We start from the raw sequence: 20,520 nt of genomic DNA on the forward strand, positions 1-20,520 counted from the left end.
AAGATGTCTGCCACCCTACCCTGGAGGGGGGGGGGGGAGGGAGGGGGGTTCATGATTTGAACAAACTTGAATCTTCACCACCTCTGGATGATTCCATATCAATATGACTAATTGTGGTTTTGTTGTTCTTGAGAAGAAGATTTTTTCTATATATTCCATTGTAAAACTTTGATCCCCCATTGCAGCCCCACTCTATCCCTGGGGGTCATGATTTGAACAAACTTAAATCTACACAAACTGAGGATACTTCCATATCAATATGACTAATTGTGGCTTTGTAGTTCTTGAGAAGAAGATTTTTAAAGATTTTTTCCTATTCATTCCATTGTAAAATACCGTTCACGGTAGCTCAGTCGGTAGAGCGCTCGCTTCATGATCGGGAGGTTATGAGTTTGAATCTCGGCCGCGACTGACCTAAGTCGATAAAAAATGGGTAGCAACTGTTCCTTCGCCATGCACTCTGCACTTTGAAGTGAAAGTTGCAGGTCCTTCGGATGAGACCTTAAAAACTGAGGCCCCATGTCACAGCAGGCGTTGGCACGTTAAAGATCCCTCACTGCTCAATGGCCCTGAGTGTCAAGTAAAGGTTAAAATTTGAAGCCCTTCACCGGTATATGGTGACGTCTCTATATGAGTGAAAAATTCTCGAATGGGATGTAAAACAACATATAATGAATCAATCAATCCATTGTAAAACTTTGATCCCCCACTGTGGACCCACCCTACCCCAGGGGTCATGATTTGAACAAACTTGGATCTGCACTACCTGAGGATGATTCAATGTGACTAATCATGGTTTTGTTGTTCTTGAGAAGAGGATTTTTTAAAGATTTTTACTATATATTTCTATGTAAAATTTTGATCCCCTACTGTGGCCCCACCTACCCCCAGGGGTCATGATTTGAAGAAATTGGAAATTACACTATCTGAGGATGCTTCCAAATTAATAAGACTAATCATGGATTATTTTTTCTTGAGAAGATTATTAAAGATTTTTCCTATGTATTCCTTTGTAAAACTGATCCTTCATTGCGGCCCCAACCTTCCCCCAGAGGTCACGATTTGAACAGACTTAAATCTACACTATGTAATGAAGGTTTCATGTAAGTTTCAACTTTTCTGGCCCAATGGTTCTCAAGAAGAAGATGACGCCAAATTTTCACAAATTCTTAATTATCTCCCCTTGAAAGAGGGCGTGGCCCTTCACTTGAACAAACTTGAATCCCCTTCACGCAAGTGGTTCTTGGGAAGAAGTTGAAAATGTGAAAAGTTTACAGATGGACAGCTGGATGGACAGTTAGACAGACACCAGACAAAATGTGATCAGAAAAGCCCACTTGAGCTTTCAACTCAGGTGAGCTAATAATTCTAAAAATTTTACTCACCTTGAAAGGTAATGCACCTTTTTTTCAATTTCACTGGATCACTGGTATAAATTGGGTAACTAGTAAATTTATTCCTGAAAAAAAAGGCCATTTTTTTCTTCAGGTAAAAATCACCATAATCTTGATCAATATTTACTGTTCCATTTGGGAGTTTTTTCTCCCCTGCCAGTGTATTAATACTTTTTAGCTCACCTGAGCCGAAGGCCCTAGAGAGCTTTTCTGATTGAAAAGTGTCCAGAGTACTCATCTGTCTCTCTGCTGTGTGTTGTCTGTAAAAAATTTTTAACATTTTTGACTTCCTTTCCAGAACCACTGGGCTAATTCCAACAAAACTTGCCAAAAAGTATCCTTGAGTGAAGGGGATTTTAAAAGTTTGTTCATAGGAAGTGTCATGCCCTCTTTCAAGGGGAGATAATTAAGAATTCATAAAAATTTGATATCATCTTTTAAAAATCGTCTTCTCAAGAACGACTGGGCCAGAAAAAATGAAACTTATGTAGAAGCTTCATTACATACTGTAGATTCAAGTTTGTTCAAATGATGACCCCTGGGGTAGGAAAAGGCCACAACAGGGGATCAATTTTTTACCTAGGAATATATAGAAAATATCTTTAAAAATGAGTTCTTTGAACTCCCCCCCCCCCCCCCATCCCCGTACATTAAGCAGATAAACTACTGGTTTGTATGTTGATATCATGAGTAAGGGTGCCTTTTCCAAAATTTGTAAAATCTGTGGCCCCGGGGTCAGGGGTTCTTGAGTTCTACTGATCATATAGTAAATCATGATACATAATATTCAAATGTAGGAAAACATGTATGTTTTTAAGAGAGTTTGTTCTACACCAGCATATTGATAGAAATCAAAAGTCTCTGATGAGACTGTAGCTCTACTGGTCTGTGCATATAACAAAGGAAAAGTAGCACTTGATTTGAAACTTTGCAACATGTAGCATTAATAAGAATTATCTTGATGTAGTCTACTTGTGTGCCAAGATATATTGAAATCAGACCAACACTGTAGCAGGAGTAGCCTTTCAAAGGAATTTCACAGAAATTTCTATTTTTAGTAACCATGGCAACACCATTCATCAAAATCAAAAACTGATGCACTAAATTATGTATTTTAGTGTAGTCTACTTGTGTGCCAAATTATATTGAAATCAGACTAAAACTGTAGCAGGGGTAGCCATTTAAAGGAATTTCACAGAAATTTCTATTTTTAGTTACCATGGCAACATCGATCATCAAAAATCAAAAACCAATGCACTAAATTATGTATTTTAGTTTCGTCTACTCTTGTGCCAAGTTATATTGAAATCAGACCAAAACTGTAGGAGGAGTAGGGTTTTGAAAAATTGTTTACAGACAGACGGACAGACAACTAGACGGACAGACACCTTACTATCGCATAAGCTCTTCTGGTCTCTGACCAGTAGATCTAATAAAAATGGTATTAACTTTTTTGATCTTTTTACAAAAGTACAAGATTTATTTATTCATATATGAGAATCCTCGGACATATTGTGGACATAAAAAGACTGCTACAGAAATGTCTAATGAAGATGATTTGGTTGTCAAAAGCCATTCAATCAACACTCAGTTATTAAGATAAGTGTTGGTGTTAATTGCTAGATGCTAAAGAAGGATACATGTGCATGACGTAGAAACACAGCGTGACAAAAAATTAACACAATGTTGAATGGAAACATGTGCAAGTCTCTCACAAAGATATATTTTCATGCTTTTGTTTTCAGCATCCATGACCATGATTTTTAGTCATACATGTAAATAAATTTACAGATGTACATGTATAGTGAAAAACAATGTGTCTCATTTTTAGAAATAGAGAAACTGATAAAATCATTGCTGCTACTGTTTCTCCTGTAAAGAAAAAAATCTCTCTGAACACCCTTTTACTACCAATCTTGGAAGAATTTTTTTTGCATGTTTTGAAACGCCACAAAATTCAAAACTTCAACAGTAGCCACAATAAAGATTTAATTACTTTGTAAGATTTCATACAGTAACAAAGTCACATAAAATACATGTCAGGGAAAAAGTAAACAGTACTTTCTGAATAGAGAACTTGACCTGACACGACACAGCTGATTAACATTAAAAGATGTCTTTCTCACATGAAATAAAATGACTTGTGAAAAGCATTGTCCCCAAATCTCAATCTTATTCACATTTTCTTTCAGATCCAATGTATCTGACAGCTGCAAGCCACTGTTTTAAAATGTTATGTCAATAAAACTGTCATCTATTTGGTAAAATGGTGATGTTTATTCAGAATGTTTGTAAACAGCTGATTAGACTTGATAAATGAAGCAATGAGGTTCCTCTCTAACTGTCAATGGTTCCTCTCTAACTGCCAATCTTCTCTACTTCTTCTATATCATCTGCATCTAACTTCTTGATTTCTCGCCCTATATTCAAACAGCAACACAGATTAAAAACTCATTCACAGGTATGTCTTAAATGATAAAAGAAGCAGCAGGTATGTTGAAAAAATATTGTCAAAACAAAAAATGAAAAGTTTTTTTTTTTCAATTTATTTATTTAGGAAAACAAGATCTACTGGATATCTTTAGCTTAATAATGCAATTACCAAAGTATCTCTCAATTGCTTTCATTGTTTGAAATGTCCTCTGGCCATCCACCATGTTTATTGCTAAGCCCTTTTTGCCAAAACGACCAGTTCTTCCAATCCGGTGGAGGTAGGTCTCAAAGTCGGGTTTGTTTTCTGGGGGTGGAGTTAGGGGAAGGTCAAAGTTCACCACAACTGTCACTTGTTCTACATCAATACCTGCAATGAAAATAAACAGAATCAGTCACATCTCCTCTTATGAAGATATTAGTGAAGGTCACCGTTCATCGAAATCAGAAACATGCACTAAATTATGTGCCTTAGTGTAGTCTACTTGTGTGCCAAGTTATTTTGAAATCAGACAAAACTGTAGGAGGAGTAACGTTTTAAAGGAATTTCACAGATATTTCTATTTTCAGTAACCATGGCAACACCGTTCATCGAAATAAAAAAGCGGTCCACTAAATTATGTATCTTAGTGTAGTTTACTTGTGTGCCAAGTTATTTTGAAATCAGACCAAAACTTTAGGAGGAATAGCCTTTCAAAGGAATTTCACAGAAATTTCTATTTTTAGCAACCATGGCAACAACGTTCATCAAAATCAAAAACAGATGCACTAAATTATGTATCTTAGTGTAGTCTACCTGTGCCAAATTATATTGAAATCAGACCAAAACTGTATGAGGAGTAGTGTTTTAAAGGAATTTCACAGAAATTTCTATTTTCAGCAACCATGTCAACACTGTTCATGGAAATCAAAAACCGATGCATTAAATTATGTATCTTAGTATAGTCTACTTTTGTGCCAAGTTATATTGAAATCAGACCAAAACAGTAGGAGGAGTAGCATTTTGAAAAGTTGTTTACAGACAGACAGCTAGACAGACAGACATCTAGATGGACAACGGACACCTTACTATCGCATAAGCTCTTCTGGTCTCTGACCAGTAGAGCTAAAAACTGAGAAAGAAAGGACAAAGTATTGTAAGGGCCTGAGCTGACATTTTTTTTATCATTAAAATAAACTCTTAAAAGTTTTAACATGATTTGAAAAATCGACAAGTTTCTGACACCTATCTGAGTTTTATACTTGAAAATCAATTCTTTTAAAATAGTTGCCATCTACAGGGAATTTTGATTAAAAACAATACAGTGTACCCAAACAGAAGGCCCCTTCTCTCTTGGTTAAATTCTGAGGGAGTGAAAGGTGTTTATCTAATATCAACATACATTAGCTAGGCATTCATTCTTATCATATGTACATGTATGTATAGGCTAAAACAACAAACAGGTATCTATGAGATGGTGACCATCTCAAAGGCCCCATTTTTGATCAGTGTGAAAGATATAGGGATAAGGAAAAGAACTTTCAGTAGATCGAGGAATCTGTTCCTCGTCAAGGGGTGAGGAAATATGCAATAGACCATGATTATACCTAGAGCCCTAGTACTAGCTGTATTGATCTTTGACTACCTAGAAACTTACATTAAAGTGATTGTGTGGTTTGAGTATGAAGGCAGAAAAAGATGTCCTCCATACAAAGATTTTACTGAAAGATCTGCTGCAACATTGACCTCTGACCTTCACAATTGCTTAAAACTCAGTGCACACTCTTAACATAAGAATAATCTACAAGAGATGTGGCAAAGAGAGAGAAATATGCTCCAGATGTTAAATTTCCACAGAGATCTGTTTTGACCTTGATTTATATACTTTAAAGTCACTGCACACCCATTACCCTGCGGCACAGAGCACGAATCTTTTATTCATTTTTACTGTCTTTCTTTTCTCCGGTACGTGCTTTAGATTTTATTATCATTAACCAGTATTCTTCAAACTATGCTTCTCTAAGTCCTCTGCAATAGAAAACACTCACCCCTAGCTGTGACATTTGTGGTGATCAGAACTTTCTCTTTGGCCTCTTTGAAGCGATTAATGATGGCTGCCCTTTGTTCTATTGACAACTCTCCACTAAGGAGACCCACGGCATGTCCTTCTTTTGTCATTTTCTCTGCCAACCAAGCTGCTGTTTTTCTTGTCTGTTTTAAATATAATACAGTTTTATACAACTGAAGTTAAAATTCAAGAAGTCTGTGAGCCAGTGCTCACTATAATATCCCTGTTCTGAGGTGAATATACACTCTCATGAATCCCACCATATGGCATGCCTAAACAAAGAGTGTGATAAAACTTCGTGCATCTGCCTTGTCAGTAGTTGCTGACAAAACTGTGACAGAAATTTGGTACAGACAGAGGCATGGACAAACAGGAAGTTGACAATAGAATCATTCAAAAATGAATCCCACCATATGGCATGCCAAAACAAAGAGTGTGCTAAAATTTCAAGCATCGGCAATTTGTAGTTGCTGAGAAAACTGTGATGAAAATTTTTTACGGACAAACACAGACAAGCAGATAGACAGTGAGACAGACACACAAGGGTAAAACAGTATACCCCCCTCTCTCTCGGAGCAAGGGTATAAAAAGGCTACTGCATTTAAGTAAATCATCACATATAGTAAAGAGATATTTTGACATTGGTGGAGATTCGTGAAATTGTTATATCTCAGGTTAAAATATCAAAGATGAAATTGATATCTAAGTTCTCCCAACAAATTAATGATTGATTAATTATAAATTCAAAAATCACAAACTTCGTAGCATGTCTTTTAGCAATTAAACATATCATGTACAATTCCCTTGAAAAATATCTTAAAGAAGAGGTTCATCAGTGGGCCACAACATTCATCTACACGTTAGTCACCTTGGCTCTGCTATTCTTCCTCAGAAGATTTTAAAAGATTTATTTTCCCTCTTTGTTTTTAACCCCATATTGGGGCCCAACCTGGCCCCAGTATGTCATGACATTCCAAACTGAATCTACACATAATTGGGATGCTACAAATGACTAACATATGGCTTTCCTATCATAGAGAAGAAATTTTTCCTGATATGAATGCATTATGTAAAATTTCATTTCTGATTTTAGCTAAACCCTAACCAGAGCCAATACTATTGTTTATGATTTGATGAAATATCAAGCAATAACTATGAAGTTGTTTGTGTTTTGATGAAAATTGACTACCACAATTGTTACTCAATACCTTGTTAATTCCATTTCAATGAATACTTTGTACCAGTAGATATGGTAATAAAAGTATTTTTAATTAATATAAAAAAAAAAAAACAAGAGGCCCAAAGGACTTGACGCTCACCTGAATATAAAACAACAATCCATAGAAGTATAAAATAAACTGAAAGGAGCTTTTGTAAATCTTTGATTGTCCATTGTGGCCCCACCCTATCCCAAGAATCCAGAGTCATGATTTGAACAAACTTAAATTTATACTACCTGATGTTTCCATGTTCATACATGTATAACCAATCATGGCTTTGCTGTTCTTGAGAAAAGAATTTCTTCAAGATTTTCCCTACATATTCCAATGTAAAACTTTCATTGTCCATTGTGGCCCACCCTACCCCTGGGGATCATGGTTTTAACAAACTTGAATCTACACTACCTGAAGATGTTTCCACATTTCATCTTTCTTGGCCTAGTGTTTCTGGAGAAGATTTTTCCAATGTATTCCCATGTAAAATTTTGATCATCCATTGTGGCCCTGCCCTACCCCTGGGGGTCATGATTTGAACAAACTTGAATCTACACTACTTTAGGATGTTTCCAGATAAGTTTCATTTTTCTTGGCCCAGTGATTCTGGAGAAGAAATTTTTTTTTTAATATTTTTCTATGTATTTCTATGTAAAACTTCTATGATATCAAAATGACTTATCATAGCTTTGCAGTTCTTGATAAGAAATTTTCCTATATATTCCTATGTAAGACTTTGATCGTCCATTGTGGCCCCGCCCTACCCCCGGGGGTCATGATTTGAACAAACATGAATCTACACTACCTGAGGATGCTTCCATATAAATATGACCAATCATGGCTTTGCTGTTCCTCAGAAAAAGATTTTAAAAGATTTTTCCTATATATCTCCAAGTAAAACTTTGATCATCCATTGTGGCCCCGCCCTACCCCCGGGGGTCATGATTTGAACAAACTTGAATCTACACTACCTGAGGATGCTTCCATATAAATATGACCAATCAGGGCTTAGCTGTTCCTGAGAAGAAGATTTTTAAAGATTTTTCCTATATATCTCTATGTAAAACTTTGATCGTCCATTGTGGCCCCACCCTACCCCTGGGGGTCATGATTTTAACAAATTTGAGTCTACACTACCTGATGATGTTTCCACATAAGTTTCATCTTACCTGGTCTAGTGGTTCTTGAGAAGAAGATTTTTAAAAGATACCATTAATTTTTCACTAATTCTTAATTATCTCCCCTTGTAAGAAGGCGTGGCCCTTCATTTGAACAAACTTGAATCATCTTTACCCAACTATAGTTTGTGGCAAGTTTGGTGGAAATCGGCCCAGTGGTTCTTGAGAAGAAGTCGAAAATGTGAAAAGTTTATGCACGACGCACACCCGCACGGGTAACTCAGGTGACCTAAAAACATCACATAATTAACCATATGTTCATTTATAAATCAAATCATTTTTATATTACTACTCATAAATGATTTTGATTGGGCTTCCCATATGCACCATATTTGTACTGTCAAAACATAGTATCATATGTGTATATACAAACATCAAACTAAATAACTGCCAAGTCTAGCACTAATTAAAAGCACAATCTGTTAATTAACAAGTGTACATTGAAAATATTTCACAACTTTAATATATTAATGTTTATCCCTTACAGGAGTTAATCAGTCATAGAGAGCAATACTTACAGCACAGAATATCATAGACTGGCCTATTGATATTGAACCGTAGATGTTTGATAAAGCCTGGAACTTCCCCTCCTGATCAGAACACTCTATGTAGTACTGTTTGATATTGTCAAGAGATTGTTCCTCACGTCGGAGTCGAATTACGATTGGGTTGTTAGGTATCACAGCCTGCGCAAATCTCATCACTTCATCCTCGTAAGTTGCAGAAAATAATAACATTTGGCAGTCTTTCCCTAATCCCCTATGGAACAAAAACAATTATTCTCACAACATGAAGTAATTCCCAGAGACTTTTAAGGCGATGGATATGTATTTTATTTTAGGAGCCATTAATTCAATGACAATTACGAATGACCTTGGAATATAAAGGTCGTCACACTGACCTCTGAATTCTGATGGACTGGTCTTGATGACCTTGTGTAGCAATCATAACATCTGCTTCATCTAACACGAAAACTTTGATCTTTTTGAGGTCAAAAAAGCGGAACTTCAAGGCCCAGTCACACACTGTCCCCGGGGTTCCAATGATCAAATGTCCATATAGTTTTGTCCCTCTGCTCACTGAATATTGAGAATTTAATTAACTATATGCTTGATGGGTTTTTTATGAAGACTGAACAAAAATTTAATTCCAAGCATTTTAAACAAAATTAATGACTTAAAATTTAAAAAGATAATTAAATCTTCTAACATTTCTCTCCTCTGATGGCATATTCAATTTTCAGATCTGTCATGAACTTTCCCATCTCTTCCACATTTTTGCCAATTTGCAGAGCTAACTCATAAGTAGGTGCTATGCACAGACACTGTAAGAAAAAAAAATGTCCACAATACATGTAATACCACAAAAGTTTTCTAAACAGAGTATAAAAGCAATACCTCTCAATGCTCAAATAGTAACGAGTTTAGTAAAAAGTAAGACAAAGGTCATTGGTTAGTGTCTAATATATCTAATAAAAAATTTATTGCAACAATTAAGCCATTCACAAGCAAATATCATGAATATCAATGCCTTACTTCTCACAGTTCAAAAGTTATATATCATGTAGATCTGAAAAAGAAGTTTGTTAATCTCTGGAGGTCATTAACTCTATTCATGTAATACATATACTTTTAAATTAAATTTTGCAACAAGTACATGTAATTCACCTGCTAAATATCAACGCCCTAACTCTCACAGTTCATAAGATAGTGAAGATTAACAGCATGAAATAGTTATGAAAGTATGAATTGTAGATCAAAATTCAAATTCAAAACATAGATACCCTGGCAATTTTTAAAAGATCTTTTTACATGTACATTCAATGTACAAGCTAAATGTTGAGTTCTTAATTCCTGCAGTTCAGAAGACATAGTGACAGACAGATAGACAGGGAGAAAGTAGAAAGACTGAACCTTGTATCACTCTGTAAAAGCTATGCAACCTTCTAAATATAAAAGCCAGAAGCTGAACTCTATATTTAGAAAATAAGTTGTGTTAGAGGTCTTCAAAATATTTCATCTGCTTCAGCAAACCTGACTCTGCCAAAAGCTTAAGCAACTAGCCAGAGCTAACAGGAACACTGGATGGATCTAACCCGAACATCAGATTCTACTAAGCTGCACTGATACACCAGGAATTACTGCATACATCTTGTTAGCTTACACATACCCTATGATTTCAATATTTTTTGTTTAAATTTTTTACTATAAAGCAAAGAAATAGTCCTGAGACCATGTTTGAGAAATACTTGATGGATAGGAAGTTCTGATCTGCAGTTTTCCATGTAAAGAGTGGAAACTGGATAGTGGATATTGATGCCCAAACTGTGGACATAGGAAATTGTTGTCCACACTTTATCAGTGGGAAGTGGAGATTCATGTCCACACTAGGTAAACCTGTGATGGAGATTTATATCAAAACATTTTCACCTATGGATAGTAGAGATTGATGACCACACTGTGTTTACCTGTGGATAGTGGAGACTGATATCCACATTTTTTTACTTGTCAATAATGGAGATTGATGTTTACACTATGTTCATATGTGAAAAGAGGAGGTTGTTGTCCACACTTTATCTGTGGATAATGGAGACTGGTGTCAAGATGATAGTGGAGATTGATATTAATTCTTTTTTACCTGTGTTTAAGAAGATGGGTGAACAAGGCAAGTGAAGCGCCTATAGTACGACGACAAGTATGAAGGTGAAAAATTAAATCTCAATTATAACAGAATTTTCTTTGATATTTCATCTAACATTAAAGTATACTTCACGTAAAATTTCCACAATTTGCAAAAATTTCACAAAGATTAAAATTATTAGCCTATGAAACAGTGTACACACACTTAAGAGGGCATAAAGGATCGTTTTCTCATACTATACACATTTTTTTGATATGAGAGGTTATTTGCTCCATTTTTTTTTTAAAGTTTACCATCAAAGTTTGCATAAAGATATACATTTTTTGGTTAACAAAAACATGGAACAAAGACCCACTAATACCTTAAAAATACACTTTTATGACACAACATTCACATCTTTCCAAGAAATACTTGAATCCATTTTGTCAAGAGTCATATCACAAGCATGATTTAAATGCCACTATTCATCAGGAGCTGTCTAGCATAGTGATTAGTGAGTTAGTCTCAAAGGAAAATGATACTCAGGATTTTTATTGCTAGGGTTCGAACCCCATGAATACCACATAACTTTTTAATAACAGAATAATTTTTGCCGAGAAAATTTTCCTCAGAAAAGTTTTGTTTATCATAATTTCATCAATTTCAATAAGGAGAACTATACTCTAAATATTAAATTCACATATTGAATATGATTTTTACACATTGAAGTTATATGCATTCTGCACACCTTGTTCACCCATTTCCTTTGGAGGTTGATTTAGATGCTTTGTTTACCCATGGATAGTGGAGACTGAATGAAGTCCACAATATATTTATCTGTAGATAGTGGAAATGATTTGGATACTTTATTTACCTGTAGATAGTGGAGACTGATTTTTACCCTTTATTTACCTACAGATAGAGGGGACTGACTCTGATACTTTGTTTACCTATGGATATTAAAGATCTATGTTCAAACTTTGTTTATCTATAGGTTGAGGACACTGTTTATCTGTGGATAGTTGAAATTGATCCCCCCCCCCCCCCCCCACTGGATAGTGGATATTTATGTCCACACTTTTTATTCCCACAGATAGTTGAGACTGAATTTAATATTTTGTTTACCCATGGATAGTTGAGATTGATTTTGATACTTTGTTCACCTGTGAAAAGTGGAGACTGGTTTTGATACTTAGTTTACTTATGGAAAGTAAAGATTTATTTCTATACTTTGTTTACCTGTGGAAGTGAAGATTGATTTGGATACTTTGTTTACCTGTGGATAGTGGAGATTGGTGTCTACACGACTTAGCATGGTCAAAACAAAGGCTGCTGTTTTTCCTGTTCCACTCTGGCTCTGTGCGATCATGTTTACAGGACTGAAAAAATTATTTCAAATTCTTAAGGTATATGAAAAAAAATTATGCATGACTAATAACTGATAATCAGTTATTTTAAAAAACTCCCATTTTCAAAAATATCTAAAAATACTTCTTAACTTGCATTTATTCATGAACATGAAGATTCAATGTGTAAAACTTGAATTCCAAAAATTAAAAAAACTTACGGGTCAGCTAAAAGTACAGGTAATGCGGTTTCCTGGATTTTTGATGGTGTGTTGTACCCCATACTGTAAATTCCATCTAAAAGTTCCTTTTTCCTATGAATTGATGAAAATGAAAATATGCATTACTGATAACTAAAATTTCTCCAATTTTAAATTCCTCTAGAAAGGTATTATTCTACCAGATCTCTATTCACGCCAGGCTTTAAACGATTCCACAAAGTTTTGGCAGTTGCATTGTTAAGGTTATTCAAACCAAAATTTTTAATTTTACACTGAATCAAACTCACAAATTTAAAGCCTCGAATGACTTGACAGAGTAGAGTGGAGAATTGGGGTCCTTCTGTAAGACTTCTAAGTCTGCTTTAGAGGATACAAGCTTAGAATGGACCAACTTCCTGAGGAGGGAGGCTTCTTCTTTTGTTGTTCCTGGAAATATATCAAAACACATTCATCATTCAATACTAAGAAAAGATTTTTTTCAAATCTTACATATTTCAGACAGTTTAAATTTAAGATTTTATGCTAACATACCATTTTCATTTTAAGTATGCTAACTGAATAGTTTATTTCAAATGAAAAAACATATTACATGTAATACATGTATAGCTAAAATTTGCTAATTGGTTTAGCTACATATTAAAATGATAAAAATATGTAATGTGTTTCAATTGCATATCAACACAACTAAGATGTGTGTTTTAACTACAAATCCAATGTAACCAGTGTTTTCCCTTTATTTCAAAGTAAAGGGTTAGAGATCAATTGTAAAAGGCTAGGGACTGAGGTTTATGAACAAATCTCTGTGGAACTTACAACAATCATTTTTTAAATTTTTGATTTCTAAGCGGCATTTTTATCAATTGAAGTGGTCAATTTGGCCGGTAGCAGGTTCTTAGGGAAAACACTGGTAACGGAAAATTGCTATGTCTAACAACATATCAACATAAGATTTGCCTTGTGTTAAACTACAAATCAACATAACTAAGATTGTGTTTTAATTATACAATCATCAACATCACTAAAATTTCCAAGTATTTTAACTATACATATAGTTACATATAGTATTAAACTAATATTTGTCTTCTGTTCTAACTATATATCAACATAACTAAGAATAGCTATGTATTTTAACTATAATACCTTTCTCTTCATCATCTCCTGATGCTCCTGCCCCATCCTGAGCCTGGGACGGGGCAGCAGCCATGGCACCTGTCCCCTGGACAGGTCGTGGAGGTGCCTGACTTGTCTGGGTGGGGCCAGGCCGTGGAGGTGTCGTGGGGGTGTGGGCAGGGCCACTCTGAGCTGGGGCACTAGGAGATTTGGATGGGACTGTAGTTTTATCTAATGTAATTCTGTTAATCTGAAAATGAACAGTCAAGTAAGTAAACATATTCAAACTAGAAATTAAAATAAGTCTTATATTATTTTTATGTCATGCAAAAAGAAAATGAACATCATGCTTAGTGTTTTTTAATTATTATTTTTAAATATCAGTAATAACAAAATATGTTTTCTACAAATCTAAAATACTACTTTTTAGATATTATAAATGTTAAATACAATAATACAAGATTGTTATTGGCTAATGTGAAATTAGTTTAGCAAACCAGCATAAAAGAAACATTTAATTCACACACTATTACAATTGATTTGCATGCAAAATGTAAATAAATGAAGCAGTAAAGTCTGAAGAATGTTCTTGATTTCACTCATGTTTGTCTGCCTATATTTCCACATTGCCTATATTTCCACATTGCCTATAAATTTCCATATGTCTATTAGTCTATCTGTCCTCTGCACAATATCTCTGAAAGTTGTGGATGGATTTCAATGAAACATTAACTTAAACAGAGGTTGTGGCCTGGCCACAAAGAATTAATTAAATTTAGGAAGGTATGGCCACTAAATTCCCTCCTAAATTTTCTTTTTACCTCCATCCACTGTCAAAAAAGATATCTCTGATACTATACACATAGCTTCTTATGAAATCTTTGAAATCAATCATTTGTCAATGTATCTTAATTCAGGCAAGGAAAGTTAGTTGAAGTAAATTCTCCTTAAATGAAATATAGAGATAATGAACAGTATTCAAGTTCAAAGTCCATCTAGACAATACAAATCAGGAGCTCAGCAAACACAGACTTCCAAAAACATCAGAGGTGGGACCAGGTGCCATGGAGGAGTGAGCATCCCCTGCAGACCTGTCACATCTGCTGTGTGCTCCTTGTCATGATTCAGAAAAATGGAAAATCAGTAGACAATTCAGTGTGTAAATAATGGCCTAACAATTAGTATGAAAAATGTCAGTCAGAATTTGACTTGATGACAGGTTGTATTTGCTGACAAGGTCATTGTATCGACCATAAAACTTGCAAAATGATGACTTCAAACGAGACTGTTGATACCCTTGTTTCATCAACTTGTTTGTCAATAGCTTGCCTCGTTTTATGTATTTTTCATACTTAGAGCATCTCTTGCATATCGAATCAACTGGGAGACAAAACCCCCATATGCAGGTGATAAGAGTATATAGCTGCATAAGTAGGGGAAGTTGACAATTGAAAAATTGAAGTCTTCACATTTATCATAAAGCTTTGTTGTTAGGTTACCATTCGTATATATATATATATATATATATATATATATATATATATATATATATATATATATATATATATATATATATATATATAAAATATATATAATTTATATATATATATAAAATTTCGAGTCCATAAATATTGCATAAGGCATAAGGATAGGTCACACTACAACATGGACAGAGGAAGATAACTCTAAAATGGACACTGAAATTCAAGTAGGAGAGGCTAAATGTTATCTCAGCGCTCTCTAGTGTACAACTTCATAGGAAGTGATCTGTGGGAATACTAAAAAACAGACAATGTACCATGCAATTTGAGTTGTTTTAATAGTGTCTAGCATAAATGAAGAAGTACATGCAATCTGATAACAACTGCTAAATGCTATTGTGCAGAAAAGTATTATAGTTAACACTGTATATACAAGAGGTTATCAAAAGCTTGTGGACTAGCACCATAATAATAAAAAATAATTCTGCTTAAGAAGGAATTCCATGAATGAAATCAATGACTTTTTACACATTTGATCAACATCATCTTTTCTGTCTACAAAATAAAGTATGTAATACAGTTTATACTTGAATAAATTGTCAATGTTTTGTATTAAGCTTGAATAAATTGTCAATGTTTGGTAAGCAATGGTATGACCACTCCATACTGTGCAACCTCAAAATATGACATAATTCTAACATGAGTCTAAAGAAAAAAAAAATTTTGAGATGAGCATTTGTTGGCCAGTTTTCACATAATTTTGCATGTATGATGTGACAGAATTGTTCTGTAAAATTCACAATTTTCAACTAATTTTGTCAGTTCCATGAGGTCTTATTAAATTCAATATAGAGTGCTTAAAATTAGTGGCTAAAAATGATGTCAGAACTGGTGTGTGCATATTTGTTGTTTTACCACAATTTATAGCTTAACTTTGGGAAAAAAACTGGCATTAGACTTTGGAAATATTTTAATAAGTTAGTGAGAGAGACAAAATAAGTCTAGATTACACGTTTTTAAATGGCACAAATGATTCAGAGAAAGGAGAGACACATTTATTGCTGAAACGTGATTCTGGTGTCCAAAGTCAGACATGCTGAAAAATATTGTCACTTGCATGCAGTAGAAATTGAACTCCAACAAGTGGATTAATTAAGCTGCCAAAGTATAGATCCATTTACATTACTGTGTTTTGAAATCAGCTGTTCTTGAAATTTTAAACTCTCATATAAAACAAGATATTAGGTTTCAGTCACTGTTCAACACCAATGTATCTTGTCAAGAAAAGTGTATTGAGGCAGAGGGAATGGATGTTGAGAAGCAATGACATTGTTGAACGTCATAAAACTCAATGACGACAGTGCCGAATGATCATGTAATGTCTTCTTTACATTAAGTTTCTTTTTCAGGGATACAATGGCAGATTATCAAGGTATCAAACTAAAATTTTCAACACTTCTTAAATTTTTGTTGTTTTATGTCCCTTATAAATTTTGTAAGCACAACCAACTTAGTATGAATTTTATCGCATCAGTCCACAAACCCCTCCTAGCTACAGTTCTGTAGATTCAATCTAAAGGCAAGAATCTACCAATCAATATACAACTGTATCAAATTAGTATATACTATGCATGTATGAAATTTTGTATAAAATGCTTCTTTGTTAAGAGAACAAAGCATCAATGCATTATTTTAGATAATATTAATGGCCATGTTACTATATGCACCTAAGCCAAACAATCCAATGCATTAACAACAGATGCATTTACAGATCTAAATGAAAAGTAGTAAATATATATATTTCCTAATAAGTAAAATAAGCATACCCCCCCCCCCCCCTTAAATAACTCTGTAAAACATGAGTGCATGTTACTATCATTGTGGTGCAAGTGTAATTAGGAAAGCAATAATAATTCTAGATCCAATTCTTTAAGTGAATTAGACAAGAAATCAATCACTGATATTTTACTGCAATAGAACATTCTACACAGCAGAGTGTGAAAACCAGGCTGACTTGAAGCACTCCAACATAAGCTACAAGAGAGTGACATAGAGAGACTATGTTACAACACGCTTATATACCTCTTGTGACAAGTCACTTTTCTCAACTTCTTCCGCCCAGTTCAATGACTGGCTACCTGTTCCTGGAGTCTTTTCAAAACATAAACAATATTCTATAGTTCAAATATAAGCTTATACACTTGTACTTTATCATGTTTACTGAGCCAAAATCAAAATCTAAATTTTCAACAACAATTTTCTTCAACAAATTTCCATGCAAAAGCTAATGTTATCATTGATGCATGCAAAAGTTAAAGTTTTAATTCCTACAACAAGAAATCTAAACATACAATCTTTTCTAAGGCAAACTTCAAACAGCAATACTGATGCAGTATTAAAACATTTTTTACATAAAGAGTGAAGTTCATAAAATTGAAGTCAAATAGAACTATTTTTTTTAAGTTGCGACATTTTCAAGTTTCAACATTTGAAATGGAAAGTTATCTCTGTATTCTAGATACTTTTTACAGCAAAAGAAGCAAGCTCTATAGACTAATATAAGAACTGTGGGGATTTGAACTGAAATCTGCACATTTGTCAAACAATTTTTTTGTGTTCCAGTTCTCTGGATACCACAATAACTAGAGAACATTTATTTGTTAATGGTGGGCAAACAAGGTAACCAAAAATTACATGGAGTTCTTGCAGAAAGCTCCAAAGAAAAAAAACATTTTCTAGGAAAGAAAATATATCAAGGATTTTCCTTTAAAATATGCACTCTTTTTTCTCCAATATGATAATGCAACTGACATATGACAGATGATGTGACATCACAAGCTAGACTGCCTCTGACCTCTAAGCATCCAGTGAAACATGGTTTATGAAGAGGTGGATCTAATTTTAAAGTTTATGTAAAGGTTTTTAATGGATAAACTGTGCTCACCAAAATGGTCACATCCTCATATATTTTACATATTACCTCATGGTCAAAGTGTCAACTCAAACACAAATTATAATAATATTAAATATCAGCCCTACAATTTTTTCACAATAAAAAATTATAGCAAAAATCAGATCATTCACTAATATACCAGTAACCAGTTATAAGGTAATAGCTAATAAAACCAAGTGAAGATTTATTCTGTTTTGGGTATATTAATTAAATAAATGTGAATACTGTCTAGGTCCAACAATCTTGTATTCAGTAAAAGGTAAATATTTTCATAGAACAATTTTCATGAATTATTATTTCAAACTTCTCTACAAAAGAGTATTGTAAAACTCTTATTCTGTATTTACCTGCTAATTGTAATACACATTCACTCAAAACAAATGCAATCATAAATTATTATAAAAAGATTAATATATTAAAATAAATAAATAAATACTGACTGAAAAATGATCTATTCAAATCCAAAATCTTAGCATCTTCGTTAGGCAAATGTTTTTTGATCCACTCCTCACAAACCCTTGGCCTATTTTGATATCAAAAGTTGTGAATTTTTTCTTGGGGTGTGATTGGAGATGATTGATATATTGTTCAACCAATCAGTGAGGCAAGTACTATAATTAATGATTATATCTCTGTTCAGGATTTTTCTTGACTCTTAAGTCTTGGAAATGAAAAACATAATGTCATTCTATAAATACATACGGCATCATCCAATGTGAAATTAATGTGCACATATTGTAATCTGGAACCTATGTTGCAGATATAGACTTGCAACTTAAATAACATATAAACATCCACCAATGCCTCCTTGTTAAATATTTTTTAAATACTAATATATTTTTTTTAAAAACGTTCTTTATTTCTGTCATCAATGACACAAGTGATGTGTATGAGGTAAGATTTAAGATCATGTGACATAAACAATCCTGATTTCTGACAGCATGATAGGCCAAGGGTTTGAGAGGAATGTACAGATCAGAAACACTTGCCTAGTGAAGATGAAATTTTCATTCTTAGGGGAAAAAATCTTTTATACACATATACATGTACATTAAAGAAAAGAAAATATTTCATAATCTCATTTTTCATGATCTCATATTTCACAATTCTTAATGTTTTGTATCCATATCTTTGATCTTAAAATGTAAACAGTCTAGACAAACTCCGAAAACAGAGATACTGGAAGTGAGAAATTCAGACTAAAAGATTCTGAAATTGGAGTCCACCCATGTGCACACACACAAAAAATGTTGGCTTTGAGACAAAAATTCTAGGCTTACTTAAACAACTTGAGCAAAGAGTTGGAAAGTCTGGCAATAATATCAGTACTCTGGAATGCTTCATAATAAATTTTGGAAGTCATATTGATCATTTTTTTTATATTCTAGACTATTTGAGAAACTAAACTTATTTTCATTTCAAATTTGATGTTTCAATGAAGATATCATTTATAGTTAAAAATTGTGATTTGAATGTTATGAAGCGATATAAAGTCATCTATAGATATTGATCATGTTGATTGAATTGTATTAAAATGAAATCAAGCAATTCAGATTTTTTTGATTGAAGTATTGAATTTGAAATTGTATATATACACATCACGATAATGCAAAAATTGGTTAATATCTACAAAAATATTTTAATAATTGCATTTTTTTTACTAAATAAAAATAAATTAAGTCAAAATGTACTAGATAGAGCAATTATGCCACTGTATATTTGGAGAAAATGAACAACATTCCATTCTTTGTTTACAACAGATATGACATATACACCATTTACCACAATGCATGACAGTGCGAAAGACTTTGTTTTTTGGAGTTCACTCCATTTTCAGAGTTCATCTAGACTGATAAATGCACAATTCTGTGTCTTCACAATAGTGTGTGAAGTTTACCTGACTTGTCAATGCTTGTTCCTGGGAGTCAACAGCAGCTCCCCAGTCCAGGTTTGCCATCTTATGTCTGTTGAGAATAAATTGGCTGATTATTAACTATTTATAATTAAAAACCTCTGGTTTACTTAGAATTAGAGTACAATAATAATAATGCCTTACATTACACAAATTCCATTAATAGAATCTATATTCCATTGTCACATTGACTCATAAATGAATGATTCATAAAATTATAAACAGTCTCACACACGTGCGTAGTTCGTAATTTTCCGCCAACAGAAAGAAAAGGGTTTTCTCAAAATCAAAGTTTTTGACAGAAAATGAGTACAGATAGCCCCCCTTCTCTATATATGCATGTATATATATTATGTGTATTTGCCAATGTTCTATAAAATTGACATACAGTACCTTTTCTTTTTTTTTTTATTTTGATACTCTGAATTCAACTTTCTGTTTCTCAAACCGTTCTTTAACTTGTACGACTGAAATTCGCTCTAAATAAAACTTTCAAAGAATATAAAAATCTAACTCTAAGAACTAATTTTGTTACACTGATTTATGTTTAAGCTTATACTTTTCAGTCTTTTAGCTTTACTTTGCTTTCGAGCCTAAAATGGGTTTAGTCGATG

The 20,520-nt window shown here is 33.6% G+C and overlaps 1 protein-coding gene across 2 annotated transcripts; it reads right to left on the bottom strand.

Moving 5' to 3' along the window:
- Positions 1-3,358: 3,358 nt before the first annotated feature.
- On the bottom strand, positions 3,359-19,957 carry LOC133197528 (ATP-dependent RNA helicase DDX19A-like). 2 transcript variants are annotated; one of them, XM_061333608.1, is made up of 12 exons: positions 19,892-19,957; positions 17,124-17,192; positions 13,591-13,810; positions 12,738-12,876; positions 12,451-12,543; positions 12,160-12,262; positions 9,474-9,588; positions 9,166-9,343; positions 8,783-9,023; positions 5,853-6,015; positions 3,997-4,194; positions 3,359-3,814 (listed from the first exon to the last, which is right to left on the bottom strand). In XM_061333608.1, exons 1-12 carry the CDS (start codon positions 19,949-19,951, stop codon positions 3,753-3,755), a joined length of 1,641 nt encoding a protein of 546 aa, XP_061189592.1. In that variant the 5' UTR covers positions 19,952-19,957; the 3' UTR covers positions 3,359-3,752. The 2 variants fall into 2 exon arrangements, with proteins under 2 accessions (XP_061189592.1, XP_061189593.1); XM_061333609.1 differs by lacking the exon at positions 17,124-17,192.
- Positions 19,958-20,520: the final 563 nt, after the last annotated feature.

This window comes from Saccostrea echinata, unplaced genomic scaffold, assembly GCF_033153115.1.
Source record: "Saccostrea echinata isolate AGI-Se365-2 ecotype Australia unplaced genomic scaffold, CSIRO_AGI_Sech_v1 ptg000030l, whole genome shotgun sequence".
Classification (NCBI taxonomy): Eukaryota; Metazoa; Mollusca; class Bivalvia; order Ostreida; family Ostreidae; genus Saccostrea; species Saccostrea echinata.